Below are 22,783 nucleotides of genomic sequence, written 5' to 3' on the forward strand. Positions count from 1 at the left end.
ATATATATATATATATATTAACATTTAAATTTAGAATCTTAAGTGATTTTTTTTAGTCTGTAATGTATTTAGTATAAAGTATTTAACTTTATTGTAATACTAATTTTATAAAACTTTAATTTAATTAATATATCTTTTTTACTTGTAACATTTATTATTATTATTAGGTTATAGTAGTAGTGGAGGGGGTAATGGTTAACTGTAGCTGTAGTTACAACTAAACATACAGATAAGACTTTATGTACTCCGTCACTTCACACATGTGATTTTCTCATTGGCTTAGAAATGCAGTTTAGTTAGTTTAGCTGCCACGACATCTCCGCTGCTCACTGCGTGTATGAGTAACGCCTACATTAACTATTCGCCCTCTCCGTCATGACGTTGCCGGTGGCTGACCAATCAGCGTTGAGGACCAGGGAGGGGCTGGTTTGTTGACAGGAAGTGTGTGAGAACTGAAAGCGGGATGAAAACTGTTGACTTTTGCGCTTCGGTAAGTCGCAACGTCGAAGTAAATTATGACTTTTAAGGACGACAGCAGGCAAAGATGCAATGGAGGTCAATAGTCGTGGGTCTTCTTGTTTTGAGAGTGGTGCTAAATTGCGCGGTGTGGCTAGTGTTTGGACTGGGACCCAGCTGGGGCTTTGACTTCCCCATTAAATTCTCGTTCAACTTGCATAAAATCGAACTTCTCAATGATGGCGAGAGAGCCACCGTCAAAACTAACGAGTGGCCACAGCACGTTTACGACCACAGAAACCTTCAAGCAAAGACCTGCTCCAAGATTAATGGGAATTCACCAAAGAAATCCTACCTCAGCTTCTTTCAGGAGGGCAGAGATGAATATGACAGAAAGTACAGCTCCTTCCCCGACGAGCTGAAAGTGAAAATGAGGGGAATGGCGCGAGACATGTTTTATTTCGGATATGATAACTACATGAAGTTTGCCTTTCCAAAGGATGAACTTAACCCTATAGCTTGTGAAGGTCGAGGGCCTGACGTGCTCAACCCGTAAGTTAGGCTACTGACTAATCCATATCAACCTTCAAAACGACCATCTGTAATGTTTCATTTCATGTTAACTATATGCTTTAGTGAATTCTCAAGTAGAACTGACTGAGAAGATCTTGGCATGACCCGTGTATATAAATTTATATTCATCTACATTTTACAGTCTTTCTTTATTCCCTTTTCTTACATACATTGTTCCGGAAAATAAGTGTCCTGTGAATCAAATGCCTGTGTAACAAAAATGTTGCTAATCAAGCTTTTTCCTTTAGTCAGTTGATAACGGGTGAGTAACAAGTAGAAACTTTTCAAGTCAGCCCCAAAGTCTGTGCATAGGAGAACTTTAAGGCATGGAAAAGGAGAAATATCTCTTTCATATCCAGCACCACAGATTTTTTTGGGCTTTAATTTATCCCAAAGTATTTGAATAATGGAAGCATATCAAAACCGAATAGACCTAAGGATAAATTTGCTTGTATATTTTTCTACTAGGTCAAATATCAACATCAATGATGTCCTTGGAAACTACTCCTTGACCCTCATCGATGCTCTTGATACGCTGTTGGTAAGTCGGCCTCTTAAACAGACAGATGACTTAAGGTTAACTTAAAGTTAGCCATTTTTTTATAAAAACTTTTTGTTATACTGGTTGAAACTCTCTTCGCATCCTGATAGCAATCAATAATATAAGTAGGGGTGTGCGATATTACGATTTTTGATCGTGGACATTTAAAATGTCTCCACGATCTGCTTTTGAAGAAATATCATAGTATCGTGCTACACTGCATTCTATCAGTTGCAGTTCTGGTGCCTCTGTCTCAACATACTGTACACGCAACGTACATTCACATCACATATTATTGCAGAGGTAGACTTACACTCACGGGATACTGCAATTCACAAAAGTTCATTAATTGCATGTGCTTTAAAGCCTTGCCAGTTAAAAAAATAATTTGTGTGCTGTTCCTCTGTTCTAACATGCGCTTTTCTGAGCGCATACACGAAGCTCACGGGCACTAAAAGCCTGTCAAACAGTGCCTGGATACTGGACTAAGTTATTTTTCGAGTCTTATTGCGGTTTACATAAACACAGTTGATTATGTCTAAAGTGAAAGCAAACATTTGAGAGAAAATCGGGTGCATGTCATATGCGTGTTTATTAGATGTGTGCCGGTCCTAAAGTGACAGTAGCTTTCTTGTGCTGAACACAAAAGAAGATATTTTAAAGAAAGTGGCTCTCCAAACAGTTGCTGGTCCCCATTAGTCTCAGACGTGACGCCCACGGACCGTTGGCTGAACGTCTGATGCATATGGCACACTTTTCTGGAAACACTTCAGGAGTTTCGAAGTTGCAATCTGATTTGTTGAATTCTACAGGATGTGTGTATCGCGTTCTTTATCAGTCCGCCTGGAAACAAATGCCATGACGCCAAAACCCCTCGTGAAAGAAGAAAGCCGTTGTGTTTACATCTGTGACAGTGAGCGCTTACCAGGATCAACTAAACGCTGGACCAGCAACTGTTTGGTTACTTTACAGCTGTTTGGTTACTTGGTTACTTATTCTTCAAAATAACTTTTATTTTCAATAGAAGAAAAGCTTATTCAGGTTTAAAACAACTTGAGAGAGTAAATGATGACAATTTTCTTTTTTGGCGAAACTATCCTTTTAATGTTAATGTTTTAATTTAATGTTAAGAGATCACTCACTGCTCTTGACTGAGAACTTTAAATGAACAAACATATAAAAAAAAACACTACATAAACTTCACTGTATAAATTATACATTGATTCTTATTAAAGCCACTATTAATTTCTTTCTTGAATGCTACTGTTAAATACACCTACTGTAAAATTTATTTTAAAATAAAGGACTGTTTATTTCATTTGAATATTAAGTTGTGTATATGTAATGTGTAACTTTGTTCTTATTTTTTAATAACAAAGAAAATAATGACAGATTTTTATCTTCGCCACTTATTATTCGCCAGATGTCTGCCATTCTTTTTTGTTTTATATTTTGTTTCCTTTTAAGGGTTTGTTTTTAAAATGGGGACATTAGTTTGGCTGTAATGCTTAGTCACTTGCAAAATAGTAAAACCAACATGAAAAAGAATCGTGATAAAATTGTGACTTGTGATTTTTCCCCCAAAAATAATCGTGACCCACCCCTAAATAGAAGTTTTATGATATATATAAATATTCATTCTATGAAAGTCTCAGGAAAAAAAAAAAATGTTCTGCCATGCTGCCATTATCATGTGACCTACCAGCATCAGTTATGTAGCTTCACTGCCATTCATAAATCCTCTCCCGTTGCCTCATGGGATAGTAAACTGTCCATCATATGCACACTTCAGAATCTCACTGGAAGAAGTAGGTCATCCGGGTACTTTTTGCCTCCTCTTGGTATGAGTACTGTGAATTTAGACACACTACTTTTGTCACTTACTGTTTTTCGCCTAGTGTAGAGTAGGGAAGTATGCGATTTTGGATGAACCATGCTGCATTCACGCCATGTCATATCTGTAATTACGAGATGGCAACCTGAGACTTTCTGTCCAGAGCTGATCTCAGACTCAGATTTTTCGCTTTTCTTTGTCAGCACTATCAATGCCAAAATGAATCTGCACTCTGCTCTGTGCGTTCAAAGCCACGCCTCCTTCAAAACACATGAACGGTGTTCATGTGTTTTGAAGGAGGCGTGGCTTTGGAGACGCTCTGAAGGGAGAGTGGGATCTCATGCTTTCAAAGCTAGCTTGCTATTGCTAGCCTCTCCGAAATTGCCTACCCTACCTTTAAGGTTAAATCAGTTCTATTTAATTCTCAAGAGTTAGAAATAATTAGTTGACACTGATAATTGTACAAGCCTTCTAGTTTAAGTATTTTTTTTGTCTTTCTTACTATTAGTAAATTATGTTTTGTGATTTTTTTTTTTTTTTTTTTTTTGAATTTTGAATTTTGAATTTTGCAACAAAAATCAGCTGAACTGCCTAATAGTATAATCTTCTAAAAAATAAAATAATTTGAGCCATTCTGTTTATAGTCCTAAAATTTATAGTCCCAGAACAGATTTAGCATTTTTGAGCCATGGGTTCCCTCCCATAGATGCTGGCTTATGATTTATAAGTAAAATAAGGTCTGCGTTTTGTATTACTTAAAGAGACATTCACATTTTATTCTACAACATAAATTACAGTCGTTTTTTTTTAAGCTGTTGCTAAAATTTGTTCTGCTCATGTTTCATGAAAAGGCCCATTATTTATCCTTTACTACATGAGAAGAGAAAGAGGGAGTAGCTGTTTTATGTGTGTCCCAGTAAACAACCTTGAATTTATCTGCACTTATGATTAACTTTCAGTTATCTAGTGAACAAAAACAAAAAATCCACATCAACAGATGTATGGCTTCACCTGAACAAACTGTGTGGCTATTAATTACAGAAAATCTCAGGAATTCCTCACTTCCGTGTCACCTCAGCTTAATTCAGTAGTCATCATAAGTATGTACATAGATGCATAATGTACTCCCATGTTTGTTTTCCATTTCTGCAGGTGCTTGGAAATGTGACAGAGTTCCATCGAGCTGTTAAGCTGGTGATTGAGACGGTGTCTTTTGACAAGGACTCCACTGTTCAAGTCTTTGAGGCCAACATTAGGTGCAGTATTTCACTCTTTTATTCAGTCCGTCAACACCCTCGTCGATTAGTTGATAAAGGAATCCTATCCATTCCCATTCGATCATTGTATGGAAATAAGAAGTGTTCTCCTTTTGTGTTCTATGAATGAATTTTTTTTTTTATAGAGCTTTGTCATTTGACAAAACAAACCATTTTTGTAATGGAATAATTAGGCTGATCTGCTACGGTTCTATTCATACTTTTAAATAAAGTGAGAAGTGTGTTCAAAACAGCATCTTTGTTGTTAACCAGGAAGTAACTGAAATAAATTTTCCCTTTTCAGAATTCTTGGCAGTTTGATCTCATCCCATATTCTGCTGACTGACCCACTGCATCCTTTTGGGGACATAGGGCTAAAGGACTATGACAATGAGCTACTGCACCTGGCACATGACCTTGCTGTTCGACTGCTACCTGCCTTTGAGAACACTAGCACAGGCATCCCCTATCCCAGGGTCAGGCCCACGTACATAAACATGGCCTAGATTTTGCTGCATTTGACATTTGTATCTTACCATGGTTTTGTGCAGGTGAATTTAAAGAAAGGTGTTCCTCCTGACAGCATTAATGAGACGTGTACGGCAGGGGCGGGTTCTCTGCTCGTGGAGTTTGGCATTCTTAGCCGTCTGATTGGCGACTCCACATTTGAATGGGTCGCTCGGCGGGCTGTTAAAGCTCTGTGGAACTTGAGAAGCAATGAAACTGGGCTGTTGGGTAAGTGGTTGCATTTTTGGTCTGTTTTAGGGTACATTCAGACTGCAGGCAAAAGTGTTTTTTTGCTTATATGTGAGACAGATCTTTTTTTTGGCACAACAGTGTGAACAGCACAAACCACATGGAATCTGTGGTTTGGAATGGAATCTATCCTTTTTGATTCTGATTTAGGCCACTTCCATATGGGGTCCTAAATCAGATGGGTGTCTGATGTTTTACAATGCGACCTCAGTCTGAATAGTCATGCAACATTTATGTCACTCTAGATCAATACTTCTATGATTCTACATACCGGTATTTGTTTGGTCACTCAGTGAATATGGAAGACTGCAGCGAAGTCTATAACCATATGAGAAAAACATTGCTCTCGTCCTCGTCTGTGTCCTCCTTTTCACCTGCGCACAGATTCACTGGCTTCCTTAGCACAAAATGCCTTAAAAGAATGTGTAAATCCTGACTTTAGTAGCCTCTGTTTACATCTGTATGACAGCGTGCTGTGTGCCATCTTTGTTATTGTTCTTTTGCGTGTGCGGGTCAGTTCAGGATCGTGACCTGTTTCCAGTCAAATCTGATATTGGCCACATTTTAAAAATAATGTGAACAGCCAAACAAAAAAATCAGAATTGAACACTTAAGCGGGTCGCACACCGGACGCGCAGCTCAGCGCCGCGCCGCGCCACGTCTAGGACAACTCTCACCTGAAAATCCGTTAGCATCAGCAATTTTCTGATTTCTGTAAATAAGTATAAAACTAAATGTATATTGCAGCACAGGGTGAAGTCCGTATATACATTAACTACGATTTGAGACACATAAATGTAAATTTAATATAAAACTATGTAAATGGCGCTCTGTGGCGCGGCAGGATTTTGAACACGGTCCTGAGCCGTTGCTGGGCGCCGCGGACAGACGCCGCCGGTGTGTGTACTCTCATAGAGAATAATGTGTTCGAATTTAAAAGACGTGGCGCTGCGCGGCGCGGCGCTGAGCTGCGCGTCCGGTGTGCGACCCCCTTAAGGCTTGCAGTGTGAACATAGCCTTAAGTCCTTCCCTTAAACAATAACTACAGACCTTTTCTTTTTCTTTTGTTTTGGATCCAGTATCTTTAATTTGTGATCACATGTCTTTGTCTGACCAGTGATGATCCTTTTGTTCCTTTTCCAGGGAATGTGGTGAACATTCAGACTGGTCAGTGGGTGGGGAAGCAGAGCGGTCTTGGTGCCGGCATGGACTCATTCTACGAGTACCTCCTCAAGTCTTACATCTTATTTGGAAAGAAGGAAGATTACATGATGTTCTCTGCAGCTTATGAGAGCATTCAGAGCCACCTGAGAAGAGGGTGATTATAAACATGTGCATGTGACCACAGCTGTTTGTGGCTGCAGTTTGAGCTTACAAAGACCAAAGGAGTTTGCATGTGGGTGTCTAACCACCTGCAGATAAAGTGTGTCACTTGGAATTTTTGGTTGTTTGGCATGGTTTGCAGCCAATGAGTGTATTGCTTGCAAGTTAACTTATTATAACCATTCTTGTATGTGAATGTGTCATTCAGATTGGTTTAGGTCTAGACTGACATTTCAAGGTATATGTAGACATTTCAAACTACACAGATATGCAGAAGTTTAAGCGTGACACTTTCACCTCACACCTCAGGGTGTGCATTAATGATTTCTTATTAAACTATTGTAATGCTTTTGTTGACACATCCTGGTTCTAATTGTGTACTTTTTTTTTCTTTACTTTTACAGAAGAGAGGCGTGTAATGAAGGAGAGGGTGATCCACCACTGTATGTGAATGTGAACATGTTTAATGGGCAGATCATGAACACATGGATTGACTCTCTGCAGGCATTCTTCCCTGGACTACAGGTCTAAAACGTGTCTTAATTGTCTCCTGCTTCTCTCGTTCAATCTCTCTATTGTCTTTATTTAATCTAAGTACAGTACATTCTGAATACAGTCTAGCCTTATTTCTTAAGTACTCAATTTTTTACGACATAAAAAAATGTGGTAACACTTTACAATAAGGACTCATTTGTTAGCATTAGTTAATGTATTAACTAACATCAACTAACAATTAGGAATATATTTGTTCCAATATTTATTCATCTTAAATAATAAAAATCTAGCTGTTCATGTTAGTTCACAGTGCATTAACTAATGTTAACAAATACAACATTTGATTTTAATAATGTATTAGTAAATGTTGAAAGGTTAATTGAGAAGTATTGTTAATTCTTTGTTCAGTTAACTAATGAAACCTTACTGTAAAGTGTTACCAAAAATGTTCTAAGATCTAGTATAATGTCATTATTATTATAAGCAATAACTTACATTACCGTTCAAAAGTTTGGGGTCAATATGTTTTTTATTTATTTATAATTTTTAGCACAAAGGATGCAAATAAATTGTATTTATTAAAGTATCCTGATTATTTTATTTTTTTATCAGTTTCAATAAAAATATTAAGCAGCACAGATGTTTTTAACATTGATAAAATATATAAATAGAAAGACTTCTTTTAAATCGTAATAATATTTCACAATATTATTGGTTTCACTGTATTTTGATCAAATACATGCAGCCTTGGTGAGACTTCTTTGATAAACATCAACAAAATCTTACTGACATCAAACTTTTGACAGGTGGTAGTAGTGTATATATATTTTGTTTATTAAAATATTTTGTCGTTAGCTTAGCAAACATTTGCTCCCTATTTAGAGTGCTTTAAATAGGCTCCATGTGAGGTTTTGTTTCTATTTCATCTGAAGTAGCTGCCTATGAATAAGAGAGCAATTGTCTTGGTGATAAACATCAACTTTCTGATCTAATATGAAAATCCAGTTGTTCAACTAATTGAACAGTGTTTCAGTTATATCTGTGGAATCTACTTGACTCAAGTGCATACAAAAATGGACCAAACTAGACCTGCTGATAGCCTTTTTCCATTGTTCATTAACAAGGGTTTCTAACCAGGTGCACACATTTCTGTTGCTCAGGTTTTGAATGGAGATGTTGAAAACGCCATTTGCCTTCATGCCTTCTACTATGCAATCTGGAAGCGTTTCGGGGCTCTTCCTGAGAGATACAACTGGCAGCTTCAGGCCCCAGATGTCCTCTTCTACCCTTTAAGACCTGAACTAGTGGAATCCACATACCTGCTCTATCAGGTACAAACCTTTTCTAACTGCTCTTTTTCGATTAAGACCAGATTTTTAGACTGCAGCATTACAGTATAATTACCGATGAACTTGACTTTCTACAGGCAACCAAGAATCCTTTTTATCTTCACGTTGGGATGGACATCCTTGAAAGCCTCGAAAAAAATACCAAAGTCAGGTATGTGGATTAAAATGTCAGGAAGTGATTTGATTGGGATGCTGGTATGTTCTCAAGACAGATGTTTTGTTTGACTGCTTCTCAGGTGTGGTTATGCCACTCTCCATCATGTGGTGGATAAGTCCAAAGAAGATCGCATGGAGAGTTTCTTCCTCAGTGAAACCTGCAAATACCTTTTTTTGGTTAGTTTTCTGTTTCTATATGCTCTCCCTTGTAAAAATGTTCTATTCTCACTTAAATCTTATAGTTTAAATTTATAAACTATAAACATGGTCAGTCAAGTTTTATGCTGCTGCCATGTCAATCACTAAATTATATTTTACAATCTTTTACAGCTCTTTGATGAAGACAACCCGCTGCACAAGTCTGAGAATAAGTACATCTTCACTACAGAAGGCCATATAGTGCCGATAGATCAACGCTTCAGGGAGAAAAGTTGGGAAGAGCAATTCCCATGTGAAGAGCCCAACAAAGAGCCCCCAGCCAACATAAGCAACGTAAGAAATTGGTTTAATAGACACTAGCAGTCATCCCACTTATGAATATGAATTATAGTGGCGATCTCAATGAATCTTTTGAGTCATTCGTGAATGCAACTTCTTTAATCAGAAAGTCTTTTTTCTTTTATTAAATTTGTTTAGGTGCAAGTTAATTCAGTCAGCTTGTCCAGTCAATTATATGCTCCTTCACAACCTGCCCTTTAAAGATATTCACTTAAATGCTGATTTTCTCTTGCTACAGGCAAAAAACACCAAAAACAACAAAGCAGTCACCTTATTTATAAAAGGAGGGATTCAGTGCTTGGAAGTGAAGCAACTGCAATAATAGTGAAATTATGTGAATTAAATGGCTCATGATATTTTTTATTATTTTAATGTTTCTTGAGGTTTACTCATGTTAATAAAAGTTTTTTACACGCGCACACAAAACAGTACATACACAAATATATATGTATATGCTGAAAAATGAATATTTTCACCCTCATTCTGACCGTTTTTAAGGGGCTGCTCCTTTAAGGCTTGCCGGTTAAGGGCAACTGTTATGATTGGCTAATATCACTGACTGCATAGAAAACAATATCAACGCCCACTTGCTATTGCACATGAGTAAGTGTATTGAAAACATTATCCACTAAGACAAATCATTCTGAAATCATTTACTTCAGGTTTGTGATGCAGCTGTTGTCAGATCCAATACAGTTGGGTGCTTCATCTTTCAAAAAAAATTTCTTTTTAAAATCTCCATTACACTGTGCCTCGTTTATATATCCCCCTCAGAAGGTCTTCCTTTCGGAGTCACACCCTGGGCCTTCCCGTTCAGAAGTGACCGGACACCTAAAAATGAAACTTCCTCCATCCCAGTAAAACCAATGCAATTTATTTTTGTTCTATAATATTTATTCTTTTTAATTTTGTATTTTGAGAGAATTTTATTGAATTTATTAATATTTATGCAATATTTATGGTCTATTTTATAGGTCTATATATATATATATATAATGTATGTATTATTTTTTTTTTAATTTTTTTTTTTTTTTTATGCAGTATTTTAGTAAAAAGATTAGCACCATCTGGTGAGAGTATGGAGAGAAAGCGTAGAAGCATAGTGTAACCACTAGATGGCATGTACAGCTCTCTATGGAGAGGCATGTGAATTCCCCAGCTGTTTATGGACACATTTACTTTTTTTTTTTTACAGAATTTGTAACAAAAAATGCAATTCATTCAATTATAACACTTTATGTAAAATTATATATATATATATATATATATATATATATATATATATATATATATATATATATATTATATATTTTATTATTATTATTATTATTATTATTATTATTATTATTATTATTATTATATATTTTTTTTTATTTCCCATTCATTTTCTATGGGGGTCATTTTTGACCGAAGACCACAAGTGTGACTATTTTTTTTACAACTACTTAGCATGCTCGGATCATGACCTCAATTGTTTTGTGTGTTCACATACCTAATGCCATAAAAGTCACCAAGTTTCGTAATATTCCGATGAAGCTGTGATTTTTAAAAATTCAAAACACATTTTTTGTAATCAAAATTATTGGTGTGTATGTGTATAAAAGTGTGTTTGTATGTGGGTGGGTGTGTCTTTTTTGCACTCTTGATGTTGTAGAGTGTCACCCCTTTACAGCTGTGTACTTTTTTTTAGGATTGTGGCCGATTTGTAGATTGTACACACAAAAATTCGGATTATTTTTTTTTTTTTTTTTGTCAATTTCCCATTCATTTCCTATGGGTCGGTCATTTTTGACCGAAGGCCTGTAGTGTTGACTATTTTTTTTACGACCACTTGGCATGCTCGGATCATGACCCCAATTTTTTTTTTTATTCACATACCTAATGCCATAAAAGTCACCAAGTTTCATAACATTCCGATGAAGCTGTGATTTTTAGAAATTCAAAACAGAAAATGTTTCGGTCAGAAATGACCGAGGACCGTCTGAGGGATATATATATATATAATTCTCAGACGCTATCCGGGACGACATTAAAAACTATCCATCCGATGCTGTGATCCTTCTGAAGACTGTAGAGAGATGCAAACGAGCTGTTTAAACTAGACGCGTCAATGCAAACGGCACATGTCAGCCGTTAAGACCCTGAATGTCAGTGGGCGGAACCTTTCATGCGATGATGTATATCTATTTGTTGAGGTCCTGCTCTGGAGGCAGTCATATGCAAATGTATGTGTGATGTCACAGATCTCGCAATATCAAAACAAGCTGTTTTTGGAGCTTGATAAATGCCTTGTTTGTACTGAGGACATTTTAAGCTCTGAAAATGGCAGAATGTTTTAATGGTACGAATACCTCTTATATGTCAAAATATCAAGACAAATTTGATCATGTCATAACCCCTTTAATTTATATTTCTTTTTAATTAACAAATTACAATTAGCCACTACCAGCTTTTTTTTTTCTTGGGACATAATTTCAATATTAAAGTGTTTAATCGGGTATTTTGTTAGTGACAGTATGAAATCTAAAAAGTGGTCATAGAAATAAGAATGACATATTTTCATTTGTCCAATAGTGTGAAAGGATTTCCGAAGAGAGACGTTACGGCCTTCCTCTAAAGAGCATGTACATGAGGCAAATCGACCACATGGTGGGGCTGTCCTGACATTAGTCCTGCTCCCTGGAGGTCTCAGCACCTACAAACCCCCTGGAGGGGTTCAATAACTCTCCCATCAGATAACTTTTTGCACATGGAGTGGCAAGGTATTTGGTCAACAAATCAACCAGTACGTTTTGTTGTGGCGTTGTATTATTATTATTTTTTGACATGAAAGTGTCATTCTTAAGCTGGACCAGGTGTTTGGGTTTGGTTACATATTCAGATCCAGCCAGCAAAGTCCACAGCATAAAAAAAAAGCACATTCAGGGAAGTTTGGATCTTCAGAATCGTAAAAATCAATCACAAAACTGTTTTTGATTCCTAAGGCTGATCGCCTTCTGCGCAACGAGTGTGTTACATGTTTTCTTCAGTGCCATGTATAATGAAACTTGACCTAGTATTATTAAGGGCTCTAATGGGTTGACAGATGGTATGCATGTTTCAATTTTCTTCTCAAGGAACAAGCATTCAAATAAGCTTTATAGTAGAAAAACAGTTGTTTATCCAGTATATGTCTTTCAGAAACACTCACAACAGATGGGCTTCATTTATTACAAATCAAACTGCATTCTGAATCTTTTTCGCTTTGCAATTTGACACGTTCTTCATTGTTAATTTTGTGCCTTGGTTTGTGAGAACACTGTGGCCTATTTTTAGTTTATTTGCATGATTCCATATTTCCAACTGTACCCATTCTGATGTTGCTGTCAGTGTATTGTGGTAAAATTGGAAAGGTTTTGTTATGTAGCATACATGTTTGGTAAGTTTGAAATCTCCACTCATTCATGTATTTTGACAGAACAAACCTCATATAATTTGGTACATTTTGCACAGCGGGTCGAGGAAGTGCCGTAGATTCTCTCTCAAATGGGTCTAGTAATTAGTCTCCACTCTTCTATTTTGTGTTTAAACAGACAAGAAAACAATTACATGCATTAAAAATGTTAAAATGTTCTTGGACCAAATATGACATTTAACAAAAACATGTGCCTTTAACAAATTTCATTTTCATTTTTCTTCAGTCCTCAGGATCAGTAGTTTGCCATGATGCAGTCACTCGAGGTGATATGCATGTAATGTGTCAGTAACATTGTTAATTTTTTCTCTTTTAATGCTTAGATGTCATGCATATGTTTTCTGAACAAAAGTCGAAAATAATGGATTCTGAGAATGATCATTGTGCTGATGAGAGAAGAATTCATTTCTTTGGTATTTCAGATTATTTCCTTGGGGCACGTATGGAGGATACTCTCAGTAATTAGGGGTTGATATTTATTCCGATTTGTTTTTATCAAAAACAAGTATTCTAATTAAAGTTTATTAGATTAATGTTGTTCTGCTTGTTGATTTTATTGTGATTAAAGAGACAAAGGTGGATGTCTACACTGTGCATTTTATCAAATCAAAATTAAAACCATGACTTGGCAAAACTGTTTGATAGTCTAACTTGATTGAGTTGAAACTGCAAAAGGCACAAAATAGAATCAGTGTGTTTGGTACTGTACAATCATTCTATTAAACATAATTGAAACTGTAAAAATGCTTTGAATATTTATAACACTGTAATGCAAAGCCATTGGAACAGATCCATTAATAAACTTGGATAAAGTGGTGTTAATGGGCTTTACTTTTGCAGGTTGCGCTCGCAAATTATCTGTGGGGTATTTTCAGTTAAAATTTCACATACACATACAAAAAAAAAGAATGATAGGGAAGGTGTAGGCTATATAAGCTAGTAAACAATAATGTGTAGTCTGTTTACCCCTGGATTTAAGCTGTTCATGGGTTTGCATTCTGCCAGACACTTGAAAGACAAAAATACATCAGGTTCAGTCTTTTCTACAGAAGCTTTATTCGTTCAATTTACATTTACATGGTTGGTTCTGGTTTTGCAGTCAATTGTGCCATTTTAATCAATATTCGCTGTTGTAATTTAATCAATGCACTCAGAAACCGTTCGTTGTCTCACAGCTAACTAACTGTGCTCCTGAGCTAAGCATCTTATTGAAATAGTATTACAAGCTATCTTTTCATCAAAGTTATCCATCTTACATAAAGATTCGGATCATGGGACATAACATGATATAACTCTGTAAATAACACAGAACATTGCAGCTTAAAAGTATGAACTTTACACAGTTAGTAACTGCTATGACGTATAACTGAAATACTCTCTGGACTTCATAATGTGTGCTCTTGCAAAACATTATGCTGAAGTGCATATGCAGGTGTTTCAGAAGTTTAGCTGTTTGGTTTGCAGCTGCATGTAGTTGCAAATCTACAGGATAAATCAGTGCGAAAAACTAATAGGACCAAACACCCTCATAAGGGCCGGTTTTTCAAGCAGGGTGATGCTTCATGTGTTGTTATATATGACTTGCTGCAATGGATATGTATTAGGCTCTGATATTTAATTAAATGCAGTGTTTAATCAAATGTATACCAATATAATTTTCTTCTTCCAGATGCAATCAATTCAATTCCCTTGTGTGTGTGTATTTGTGTTTGGTTATGTGTGTATGCATTGGATAATCCCACGTTACCCAGGGAGGAAAACAAGGAGGGGCAATGGGTCAGTATTGGGTTTTGTTGATTTAGACACTCTGTAAAAGAAGAGACATTTTAATTATACACATATAGAAATTGTACTGATATTTGATATGCTATAAAACAATAATACATTAATTATTTACTATACTGTTAATATTGTATTATATTCACCTCTTCTCACAAATGGCTTGTTTAGAAGAGGCCGCAGTCTTTGAGATTTTCTTTGATGATAATGTCCGTTACGGCATCGAACACAAACTTGACGTTCTCTGTGTCTGTGGCACAGGTCATGTGGGAGTAGATTTCTTTGATATCTCGTCGCAAGTTCAGATCCAAGAACTGCAGCTTGATGTAGTTACCAGCATCCTCAAAGGTGTTGGGACCTGACAGAGGCATGCATTATATTTTTTTAGCGTAGTTTTGCATATCATATGACAGAAATAGAAGCCTAATTTTGACATTTGGTTTTGTTCCATGGTAGTTCCTCACTGAAAATGTATTGATATTCAGAGTTAAATTGTCTGGTTCAATGCCTATTTTAAGAACATTTATGTTAAAGAATCAAGCTTCTGATTTTGAGGTCTCACCATCATAATCAGGGAAGCACATGCTCAGATGAGCTTTCTTGATCTTCTCCAGGAAGACATCCTTTTTGTTGAGGAAGAGTACAATGGATGTGGTGGCAAAGTAACGGTGGTTACAGATGCTGTTGAACAGGTGGAGACTCTCATGCATTCGGTTCTTTGGTTAAAAGGACAAGATAAACAGGTTGCTAAAATGCACAAAAGTAATACTGTAGTTGATGTGGTTGGGGTTTCATTCTTGGACCACAAATGGCAACCTACCACTTCATCATCCTCCACCAGCACCATGTCGTATGCGCTCAGTGCAGCGATGAAGATGATACAGGTCACACCCTCAAAGCAATGGATCCACTTCTTCCTCTCTGAGCGCTGACCGCCCACATCAAACATCCTGCAGACCAACATCAGTTAACATGGCATTGGTGTCTATTTAAGCTTGTCTTATTCAATTGTTCTTGAAACTTTTACATTGTTAAACTTTTTTTTTGTTGCTTTGATTCTCTAGAGATGATGATGGTCAATGGGCAGTTGAACTTCATGCCATTGTTATCATTATGAAGGCTCTTTGTATTTTAGATGACTTTGTTTTAGAGTACCTGAAGTTGAGATCCTTTAAGCCGAACATGGTCTCGATGATACCGGTGGTCTTCACTCTTGATCGCAGGACGTCCTGTTCAGTAGGGACATAGCCAGGCTGGATCAACCTCTCCAGGTCACTCAGATAGCTTGGAGATAGAGTAAGAGAATCAATACAATATTTCCCTATACTTATTAATTCAAAGATAATTTGATCATGGCCATTAAAGCCTTGCTAACTGGTATTTAATGCTTTAAAAGACTAATTCGAGGTCCGTACTATCCGGCAGAGTCGTTGAGCTGGTATTCGGAGGCTCTTTCAAAGCAAGCTTGGATGCCCGAGTCCTTCCACAACCTCAGGATGATGTCTGACAGCTCCTTGGGCATGGAGCCTTCCTCGATGGTGTCCGCTAAGTGCATCAGCTTCCTTCCATCATCCTGCAACAAACAGATAAAAACAGTTGTATCTAAAAATTTCTCTTTCTTTTAATAGTCTCTTTCAGATGTCTATCATTCATGACCTCTCCTAATAATCTAATTTTATAAATCCTCCAGTTATTATGTATGCTTTCATTATGGTTTTGATAGAATAACAATTGGCAGGAGATAAAAACAAAATAATGAAACTCCTTAGAGTTATAGTACTATATAGAGTGAATTTGGTTAATCTGAGGACACCTACACATTTTCACATAGGTGCTACTCTTTATTTTACAGTCCTGCTTTGCATGCACATACTATGTACTTATTGTAGTAATGACACTAACTGGGTAATAACTAGGTTATAACGCTGAAGCTACACCTAAACTTGACCTTAACCCATGGAGTTGTCTTACATTACACAGTACTCTCGTGGGTAAGTACACTGCGAGTAAAGTGCACGTACTGTAAAATAACATGCAAAACAAGTGTTTTGCAATTCAGCATGAGTGCAAAAAGTACAGTACATTGTTACAAACAATGTATTTGTTTTGATGTAAAGTACAATACCATGGTGTTTTGGACATGTACTGTACATTGGTAATACAATACCTGATATAATACCATCTGATATCATAATTGTGCCATGGTATCACCAATGGTATATTCCATACTTTAACCTATTTATTTCTATAAATGACTAATGAATGCTGTAGAGTACCTGTGCAGCAGAGTCTCCATAGGAAATGTTGAGTGTGGTCATGGCCTTCACAACGGCCAGCATAGACTGCAGGGTGTTGCTGTAGATGATGACAATGAACTCCATAGACTCTTCAAGGGAGTAACCATCTTGGTGAATAATTCTGTGATGGGAAATAATTGACATTTAATTGAAGTTATTTGTTGGTTATGATATAAAAGAGCAGTGAACATGAATCATTAATGAGGATAGTCTCATGTAATACTTTTGGTTTTCTCAGCACTTACTTCATCTGTTTGACAATAGTGCTTTTACCCGACTCGCCAGCACCTGAACGGAAAATCATCACGGATTAAGGATTATCAAGGTTATTTCATTCGTACACATATATACCGTTTAAACGTTTGGAGTTGGTTCGATTTTAAAACATCTCTCACCAAGGCTGTATTTATTTGATCAAAAATCACAGTAAAAACTGTAATATTGTTAAATATTCACAATTTAAACAAAATGTAAAATAACTTGTGTATATATATATACATATATGCAATTTTTAACAAAAACAATTTACAGTATACATCTGACCTCCAGGTCTGCGGACACCCGGTTAAAAACCACAGATCTACATTGAGCCAGTGTTTTGAGGGGTAAAACCTCAGTGAACTACTGAGATTTGTCAAACTGTAGATGTTTTTTTAGAACAGTCGCACAGTAATATTTGATTTATTTTGGCATGAATAAGAGAATTAATGCCAGAATACACCCTCCTTCTCTCCTCTGTCTTTGTTTATCTTTTGGTGGATTACATTAAGAGGCTTGAGGCTTATTATTATTATTGTCTTAAGCCCTTTCAAGCTTGATGTCCCATAACCCTGACCCACATCACTTCACGGACAAAGACACAGGCAGTTATGAATGTACATGCATACTTGAAAAATGTTTTGAAATATTACATTTAGATATTGAGATATAGAGACTTTTATAAACCGTGCGGTCAATTTTGTGTCTTCGGTTTATTTAGCTCCACTTTGGTTTGAATTTCAGTAAGACATTTTCCTTGTATTTAAGCTTAAGATATCTAATACTCCTTTCATATCGCACAAATATATGAATAAAACATTAAATGTCATTCAGAATCTTTATGCTCACAACATGAAGTCATTGCCTGTTTATTATGAGGTTTTAAATGGGAAGGCTACACAACAAATCTGCAATATACCATTTTCCAAATCTAGCAAGTTAGCTGTTCTTCATGTTTTGACTTGAAAAATTTGAGTCCCCTCATGCGTTGTTACCTAGCAGCAGAAGTTTGACGGTCCTGGCATCTTTGTCGGCATCATCTTTCAGCTTCCTCTCTAGCTCCCTGGAGTGCTTCTCCTCGGCGCTCGCCCCGGCCCCCATACTGACTCTTGATCAGGGAAAAGAAGTCCTTTCTGGATGACCACTCGCTTGCCCAGAGGCCTCCAGGTGCTGTCGACGATACAGCTCACACCTCAACTGGATCTTGGTGATCTGATGAATTGTTTTGAGTCTTAGAGGGATTTTGGGGATGTCTCTGACCACCTGGGTTGGTGGGGCCAATGAAGAACAAGGACAGAAGGCGTTCAAAGCGTGGAGAGGTCATCCAACCTCAGATTTAAGGAGAAGGTGCTGTGCTCAGCAAAAGGTGATAAGCTGTCGATGTCTTCACGAGCACATTAAAAAGGACTGTGCGAGTGGTAAAATGTGACGCTACGAATGTTACAATTGTTGTTATGCTATTCAAGAAAAGGCAGAAGAAGACTGAAAAGTAAATGGGTCTCATAAATAATTGGATATGTTGTCTGCCATCTCAGTTTTCTATCTTTATTTTCTGTTGAAACTATGCCTGACATCATGAAACCAAATTGCGTCCGTTTGGCTTTTTCAAAATAGCCAGATTTTTTATTTTTTTATTTTTTATAAAACGACTGAATGTGAACGTGTTCTGAAATCTCCATGAGTAATTCTAATCTCACCTTCCCACTGTAGTCATCAGAATCAGTTTCCACAGTGTACAGTGTGTGCAGCGCAGCGTTTAAAGAGCTTTAGTCTTTTACCCGACAGCTCATTGACCCCAATCTGAAGATTGATACGTTTTAATCCTCAGGCATCACAGGTAACAGAGACAAAGAAACAGGAACACTTTTTTTAGGGACTTCATTATTAGCAATTCATTTGATGTCTCAGTGTTCTGAGCGTATGCCTGAAAGAACCATTTATGCACATATGGTTTAATTATATGATCACATTTATCATAGTAAACATTTAGCTTAAAGATCAATCTAAAAAAAACGACTACCAACGACAAACATTAAAAATGTGTTCGCATAAATCTGAGTTTTAAGTGGACATTCTTAGGAGCTGGTGCAATTTGTGCAACATTTTTACAGAACCGTCACATTATTTGATAGATTTATCTGGGTTTAGTTTGTAATGCAAAAATTATTTTGAAATAAAGTGGGGATTTTTTTCAACTTTGAGAATTTGCATGTCACAATTACATTATGCTTCTTAAAGTTACAGTAAAAAAAAAGCTTTTTTGAAAGAAAATGACATTTGCTAATTAAGACAGTTTTTTAGTATTAATAATAAAGAAAATACAATTTTCAGGCACAAATCATAAATGTTATTGTGAATGACCCTAATGTGAAGTTCGGTTCATAAAATATGCAAATCAACAGATTCCTTAAATCCACTTTTGGTGTAAAGTGAAGAAGCTATTGCTTTTTTATCAACCGTAAACTCTTCAGGGAAAATGAAAGATTCACATATAGGTATACCCAGCAACATTTCTGAAGAATGGCCAACCTAAATTTGTTATAAAATATATAACTTTAATTAGTCAACGACAAAGATGTAAAATAAAACAAATAAAAAATACATTACGATAACATTAACTGTTTATAACATCTAATTCTGGATCTTTTTCACATTAGAATATTCTAAAAAAGACAAAACAATAGGACAAACCACAGTGATGAATAATGTCTTACAAATGAAAGAAAAAAAATACATTTACAACACCCATTTCACACAGCCTGTTTGCTGTGTGTTTTGAGAAAACACAACAGAGGCGAAACACACACATCAGGTAATTGTGCTTGATTCCATCACTAGTTCGGCAAAGTCCTCTGTCTTCAGAAAACAGTCTCTCTCTTCATCTCTCTCTCTCTCGATTCATTGTCAAAGACCATACAGCAACACATCCAGAAATCGACTACATATCTGTACAGTACAAATACAGTTCATGCAAACTCAAACAAGTTTAGTTCCAAATGATTTAACGCTTTCAAATGATTTTTTTTTGTTTTTGTTTTTACATAAAATGTCTGGAGAGTTACATATTTAAGATTCGCTTTAAAAAAAAACAAAAAACAATTTTAAACAATGCTTTAAACAACTCTGCTCTGCAAAGAGATGGACAGGTTTTGAACCCCCAACTTTTTGAGATTCTTTGCGTGCAATAGTACATATTTCCATAAATGAAAAGAACAAAACAAAAAGTGATGTACATACTGTACAGGAGGCTGTAATTAATAATAAACCAAATATATAACACACAGAAACGACTTTATATTTAACACACATTAGCATAGCAAAATATGGAAGATCAAGAAGATTAAAAGATGAGTGATAAAGTGTTTCTCAAAGTCTTTAGGGAGGTCACAGAACACTCAAATAGATGTGGAAATGCCTTTATCCGTACATCTGCAGAATGAGAACGCGCGCTCAGCTAAAAGAGTCAACGGCTTCTGACGCAGTCCCATCATAGCTCTGGTATCGAAACATCAAGCGCAGTCAAACTGTCCATCGGGAGTTTCAAACGTCCAACTATCCGGTTAGTGGTATGTACACAACGTTTTATAACAGTCGCACGGTGTTTTATGACGTGAATACCGTTGCAATAAATATATTGGAAGGGAAGTACAATGATAACAAAATATTTGCACAGATCTATACACAAAACTTTTTTTTTTTTTTGCTCTATTTCCATACAAAGATATCCACAGAATCTAACTATGTACAACCTACAATAAATACTATGCATTTTCAAAAACGTACTGTTTATTTTCTCCTCGGCCATAATGGTTGTGGGTATACGCTGAATATTTTGTGTGTAATGGCGGTCAGAGACTTTGAGGTCAACCTCAAGTCTAGCTGGGAAATCTCTGTTTGGATGGAGCGGGATGTTTTTCCCTCTCATGTCTCAGCCATGCTGCTCTGCTCCTGGTGGTGTCTCCTGTTCCTCGGCTTCCGTAGGTCCTTCTGTACTTCCTTGAGGTCCTTCTTCTTGTGTTGGTCGTCCCCCATCTGCCAGTAGTCTTGGCAGTACTGGTTGATGAGGCCCATCTCTGGTTGGCTGAGGATGGTCAGCAGGTCTTTGTACTGCTCTGCGCTGGGCGTCCAGGCGCTGGACTGGAGAGGCGGTGTGACGGGAGCGCTGGATTCTGTCTGGATGCCGTTGATGGTGCGGGCGGAAAGAACCACTAGCTGAAGCTTGACCAGCGTGTGCTTGAAGTTCTTCTCGGTGGAGGTGCACTGGTACACCCCTCCGTCAGACAGCTGGAGAGAGCGCAGGAGGAGACCCTGCTCCGTGCGAACGACGCGCCCGTCAGAGCGGATCTGAAATACATGGGTTGGTGAAAAATATGAACTTTAGGTTCAAATCTATATTAAAGTGAATTCTCTAGATTCATTGTCAAAGACCATTCAGCAACATATCCGGAATTTGACAAATACAGTTCATGCAAACTCAAACAAGCCCCCTAAAGTTAGTTCCAACTGATTTTACGCTTCCAAATAATCACCTATTAAATTGCTTGCTTGGACAAAATGTGAAAATTATTTTTAATGTAGCTGGTCAAATTCTATCAATTAGTATGAGGCCATAAATATTCAATAATACAATGCATATATATATATATATATATATATATATTATATATATATATATATATATCATTTTTTTTATATATATGTATTTTATAGGGAGCATAACACTGTACATCACAATATTGCTGTAAGTAACTGCATCAATCAGTACAAGGTCATAAAAATTCCATAATTAAAAAAACAATTTGAAAAAAATTTTTTGTTTAAATGTTGTTTTTAATATTTGTTTTATAGAGAGTATAACACTGCACATCACCACATGGCTGTAACTGCTTATATACACAGAAACTAAATAATATAAATTGATTATATTACTTTAGTCAGATGGGAACCATCAGGGCCTAAACTACTGTAAAAATAATATTTAACTCAGCGACCATTATGCACATTTGCAGAAATTCTGCATAATAGTTACATTTTTCAAATCATAAGATTAATAGGGTCTGTTACATACATTTAATCGGCTGCTGTGCCAGTCTAATGATATGATATATTATCAACATTGCTTGATTGGGGAGATGGATTACAAAACGCCACGATCGCTGTTCACTATGAGGAGGAAGTGTCTGTCGCTAATGTGCTTTGGTCTGAGCGCTGTCATGATCCCTCGGCTTACATTAAATGGTGTAGGTTTTGTGGCCGGTTGTCACCATAGTCCACTGAAATGCACACACCGATTGTGTGATGATGCAATTATGTATAATGATGATTTGCATTCGATTCTTTTTTGTTCAATTTTGGTGATAACTCTCTCTGGTGTTTGCTTGTGGCTTTTCCTGTCAAAGGTAGCATGCAGTATTATAGAAGAGGACACAGTAAGCTAGGCTGATTTTAGGCTGAGTTGACTTTTTTCCAGACGAGGGAAGGGGTTGAGAGTCACGGTTCGCTACTGACTTCAGTAAATAACACCTCAATAAGTAAATGCATGATTAAGATGACACAAAATTCATTCTAACAATTATGGTATAACGAGACATTATGCCACACATACCTCTCTCCTTCTATCACTGTTCTCTTTCTGGAAATGCCACTTGATTGACACATGAGGAGATCTGGCCTGGCACTCCAGGAAGGCTGTGCTTCCCTCTACTCCATACTGTACTGTCTCCAACGTGTTCTTATTAGCTGGGAGGAATTCAAACAA

At 36.7% G+C, this 22,783-nt stretch overlaps 3 protein-coding genes across 4 annotated transcripts in view; 1 reads left to right on the forward strand and 2 right to left on the reverse strand.

Moving 5' to 3' along the window:
- Positions 1-415: 415 nt before the first annotated feature.
- On the forward strand, positions 416-13,328 carry edem1 (ER degradation enhancer, mannosidase alpha-like 1). Its single transcript, XM_084128177.1, has 12 exons — positions 416-1,008; positions 1,498-1,570; positions 4,557-4,660; positions 4,965-5,136; positions 5,212-5,395; positions 6,560-6,734; positions 7,144-7,264; positions 8,395-8,565; positions 8,661-8,734; positions 8,820-8,916; positions 9,070-9,231; positions 11,812-13,328. The coding sequence occupies exons 1-12, from the start codon at positions 545-547 to the stop codon at positions 11,899-11,901; spliced, it is 1,887 nt and encodes a 628-aa protein (XP_083984303.1). The 5' UTR covers positions 416-544; the 3' UTR covers positions 11,902-13,328.
- A 395-nt stretch (positions 13,329-13,723) lies between these two features.
- On the reverse strand, positions 13,724-18,755 carry gnat1 (guanine nucleotide binding protein (G protein), alpha transducing activity polypeptide 1). Its single transcript, XM_084128178.1, has 9 exons — positions 18,021-18,755; positions 17,013-17,055; positions 16,747-16,888; positions 15,886-16,043; positions 15,626-15,754; positions 15,291-15,420; positions 15,033-15,186; positions 14,617-14,828; positions 13,724-14,498 (listed from the first exon to the last, which is right to left on the reverse strand). Exons 1-8 carry the CDS (start codon positions 18,124-18,126, stop codon positions 14,638-14,640), a joined length of 1,053 nt encoding a protein of 350 aa, XP_083984304.1. The 5' UTR covers positions 18,127-18,755; the 3' UTR covers positions 13,724-14,498; positions 14,617-14,637.
- An 813-nt stretch (positions 18,756-19,568) lies between these two features.
- The window catches only part of sema3fa (sema domain, immunoglobulin domain (Ig), short basic domain, secreted, (semaphorin) 3Fa), a 50,681-nt gene continuing 47,466 nt past the window's right edge, over positions 19,569-22,783 (reverse strand). For both annotated transcript variants that reach the window (XM_084128175.1, XM_084128176.1), the window contains 2 exons: positions 22,631-22,764; positions 19,569-21,369 (listed from right to left, as the gene is read on the reverse strand). In XM_084128175.1, coding sequence (XP_083984301.1) covers positions 20,947-21,369; positions 22,631-22,764 — 557 coding nt within the window. In that variant the 3' untranslated portion in view covers positions 19,569-20,946. The remainder of the gene's footprint in view (positions 21,370-22,630; positions 22,765-22,783) is intronic.

This window comes from Abramis brama (assembly GCF_963993115.1).
Source record: "Abramis brama genome assembly, chromosome: 11".
NCBI lineage: Eukaryota > Metazoa > Chordata > Actinopteri > Cypriniformes > Leuciscidae > Abramis > Abramis brama.

Coding starts and splice junctions, on each gene's coding strand:
- gnat1 (XM_084128178.1), bottom strand. CDS start 18,126: ATGGGGGCCGGGGCGAGCGCCGAGGAGAAGCACTCCAGGGAGCTAGAG. Junction 15,421..15,625: donor TTAAAGGATCTCAACTTCAG/GTACTCTAAAAC, acceptor GTTGGTCTGCAG/GATGTTTGATGTGGGCGGTC. Junction 14,829..15,032: donor GTGCTTCCCTGATTATGATG/GTGAGACCTCAA, acceptor TGCCTCTGTCAG/GTCCCAACACCTTTGAGGAT.
- edem1 (XM_084128177.1), top strand. CDS start 545: ATGCAATGGAGGTCAATAGTCGTGGGTCTTCTTGTTTTGAGAGTGGTG. Junction 5,396..6,559: donor CAATGAAACTGGGCTGTTGG/GTAAGTGGTTGC, acceptor TTCCTTTTCCAG/GGAATGTGGTGAACATTCAG. Junction 8,735..8,819: donor GAAAAAAATACCAAAGTCAG/GTATGTGGATTA, acceptor ACTGCTTCTCAG/GTGTGGTTATGCCACTCTCC.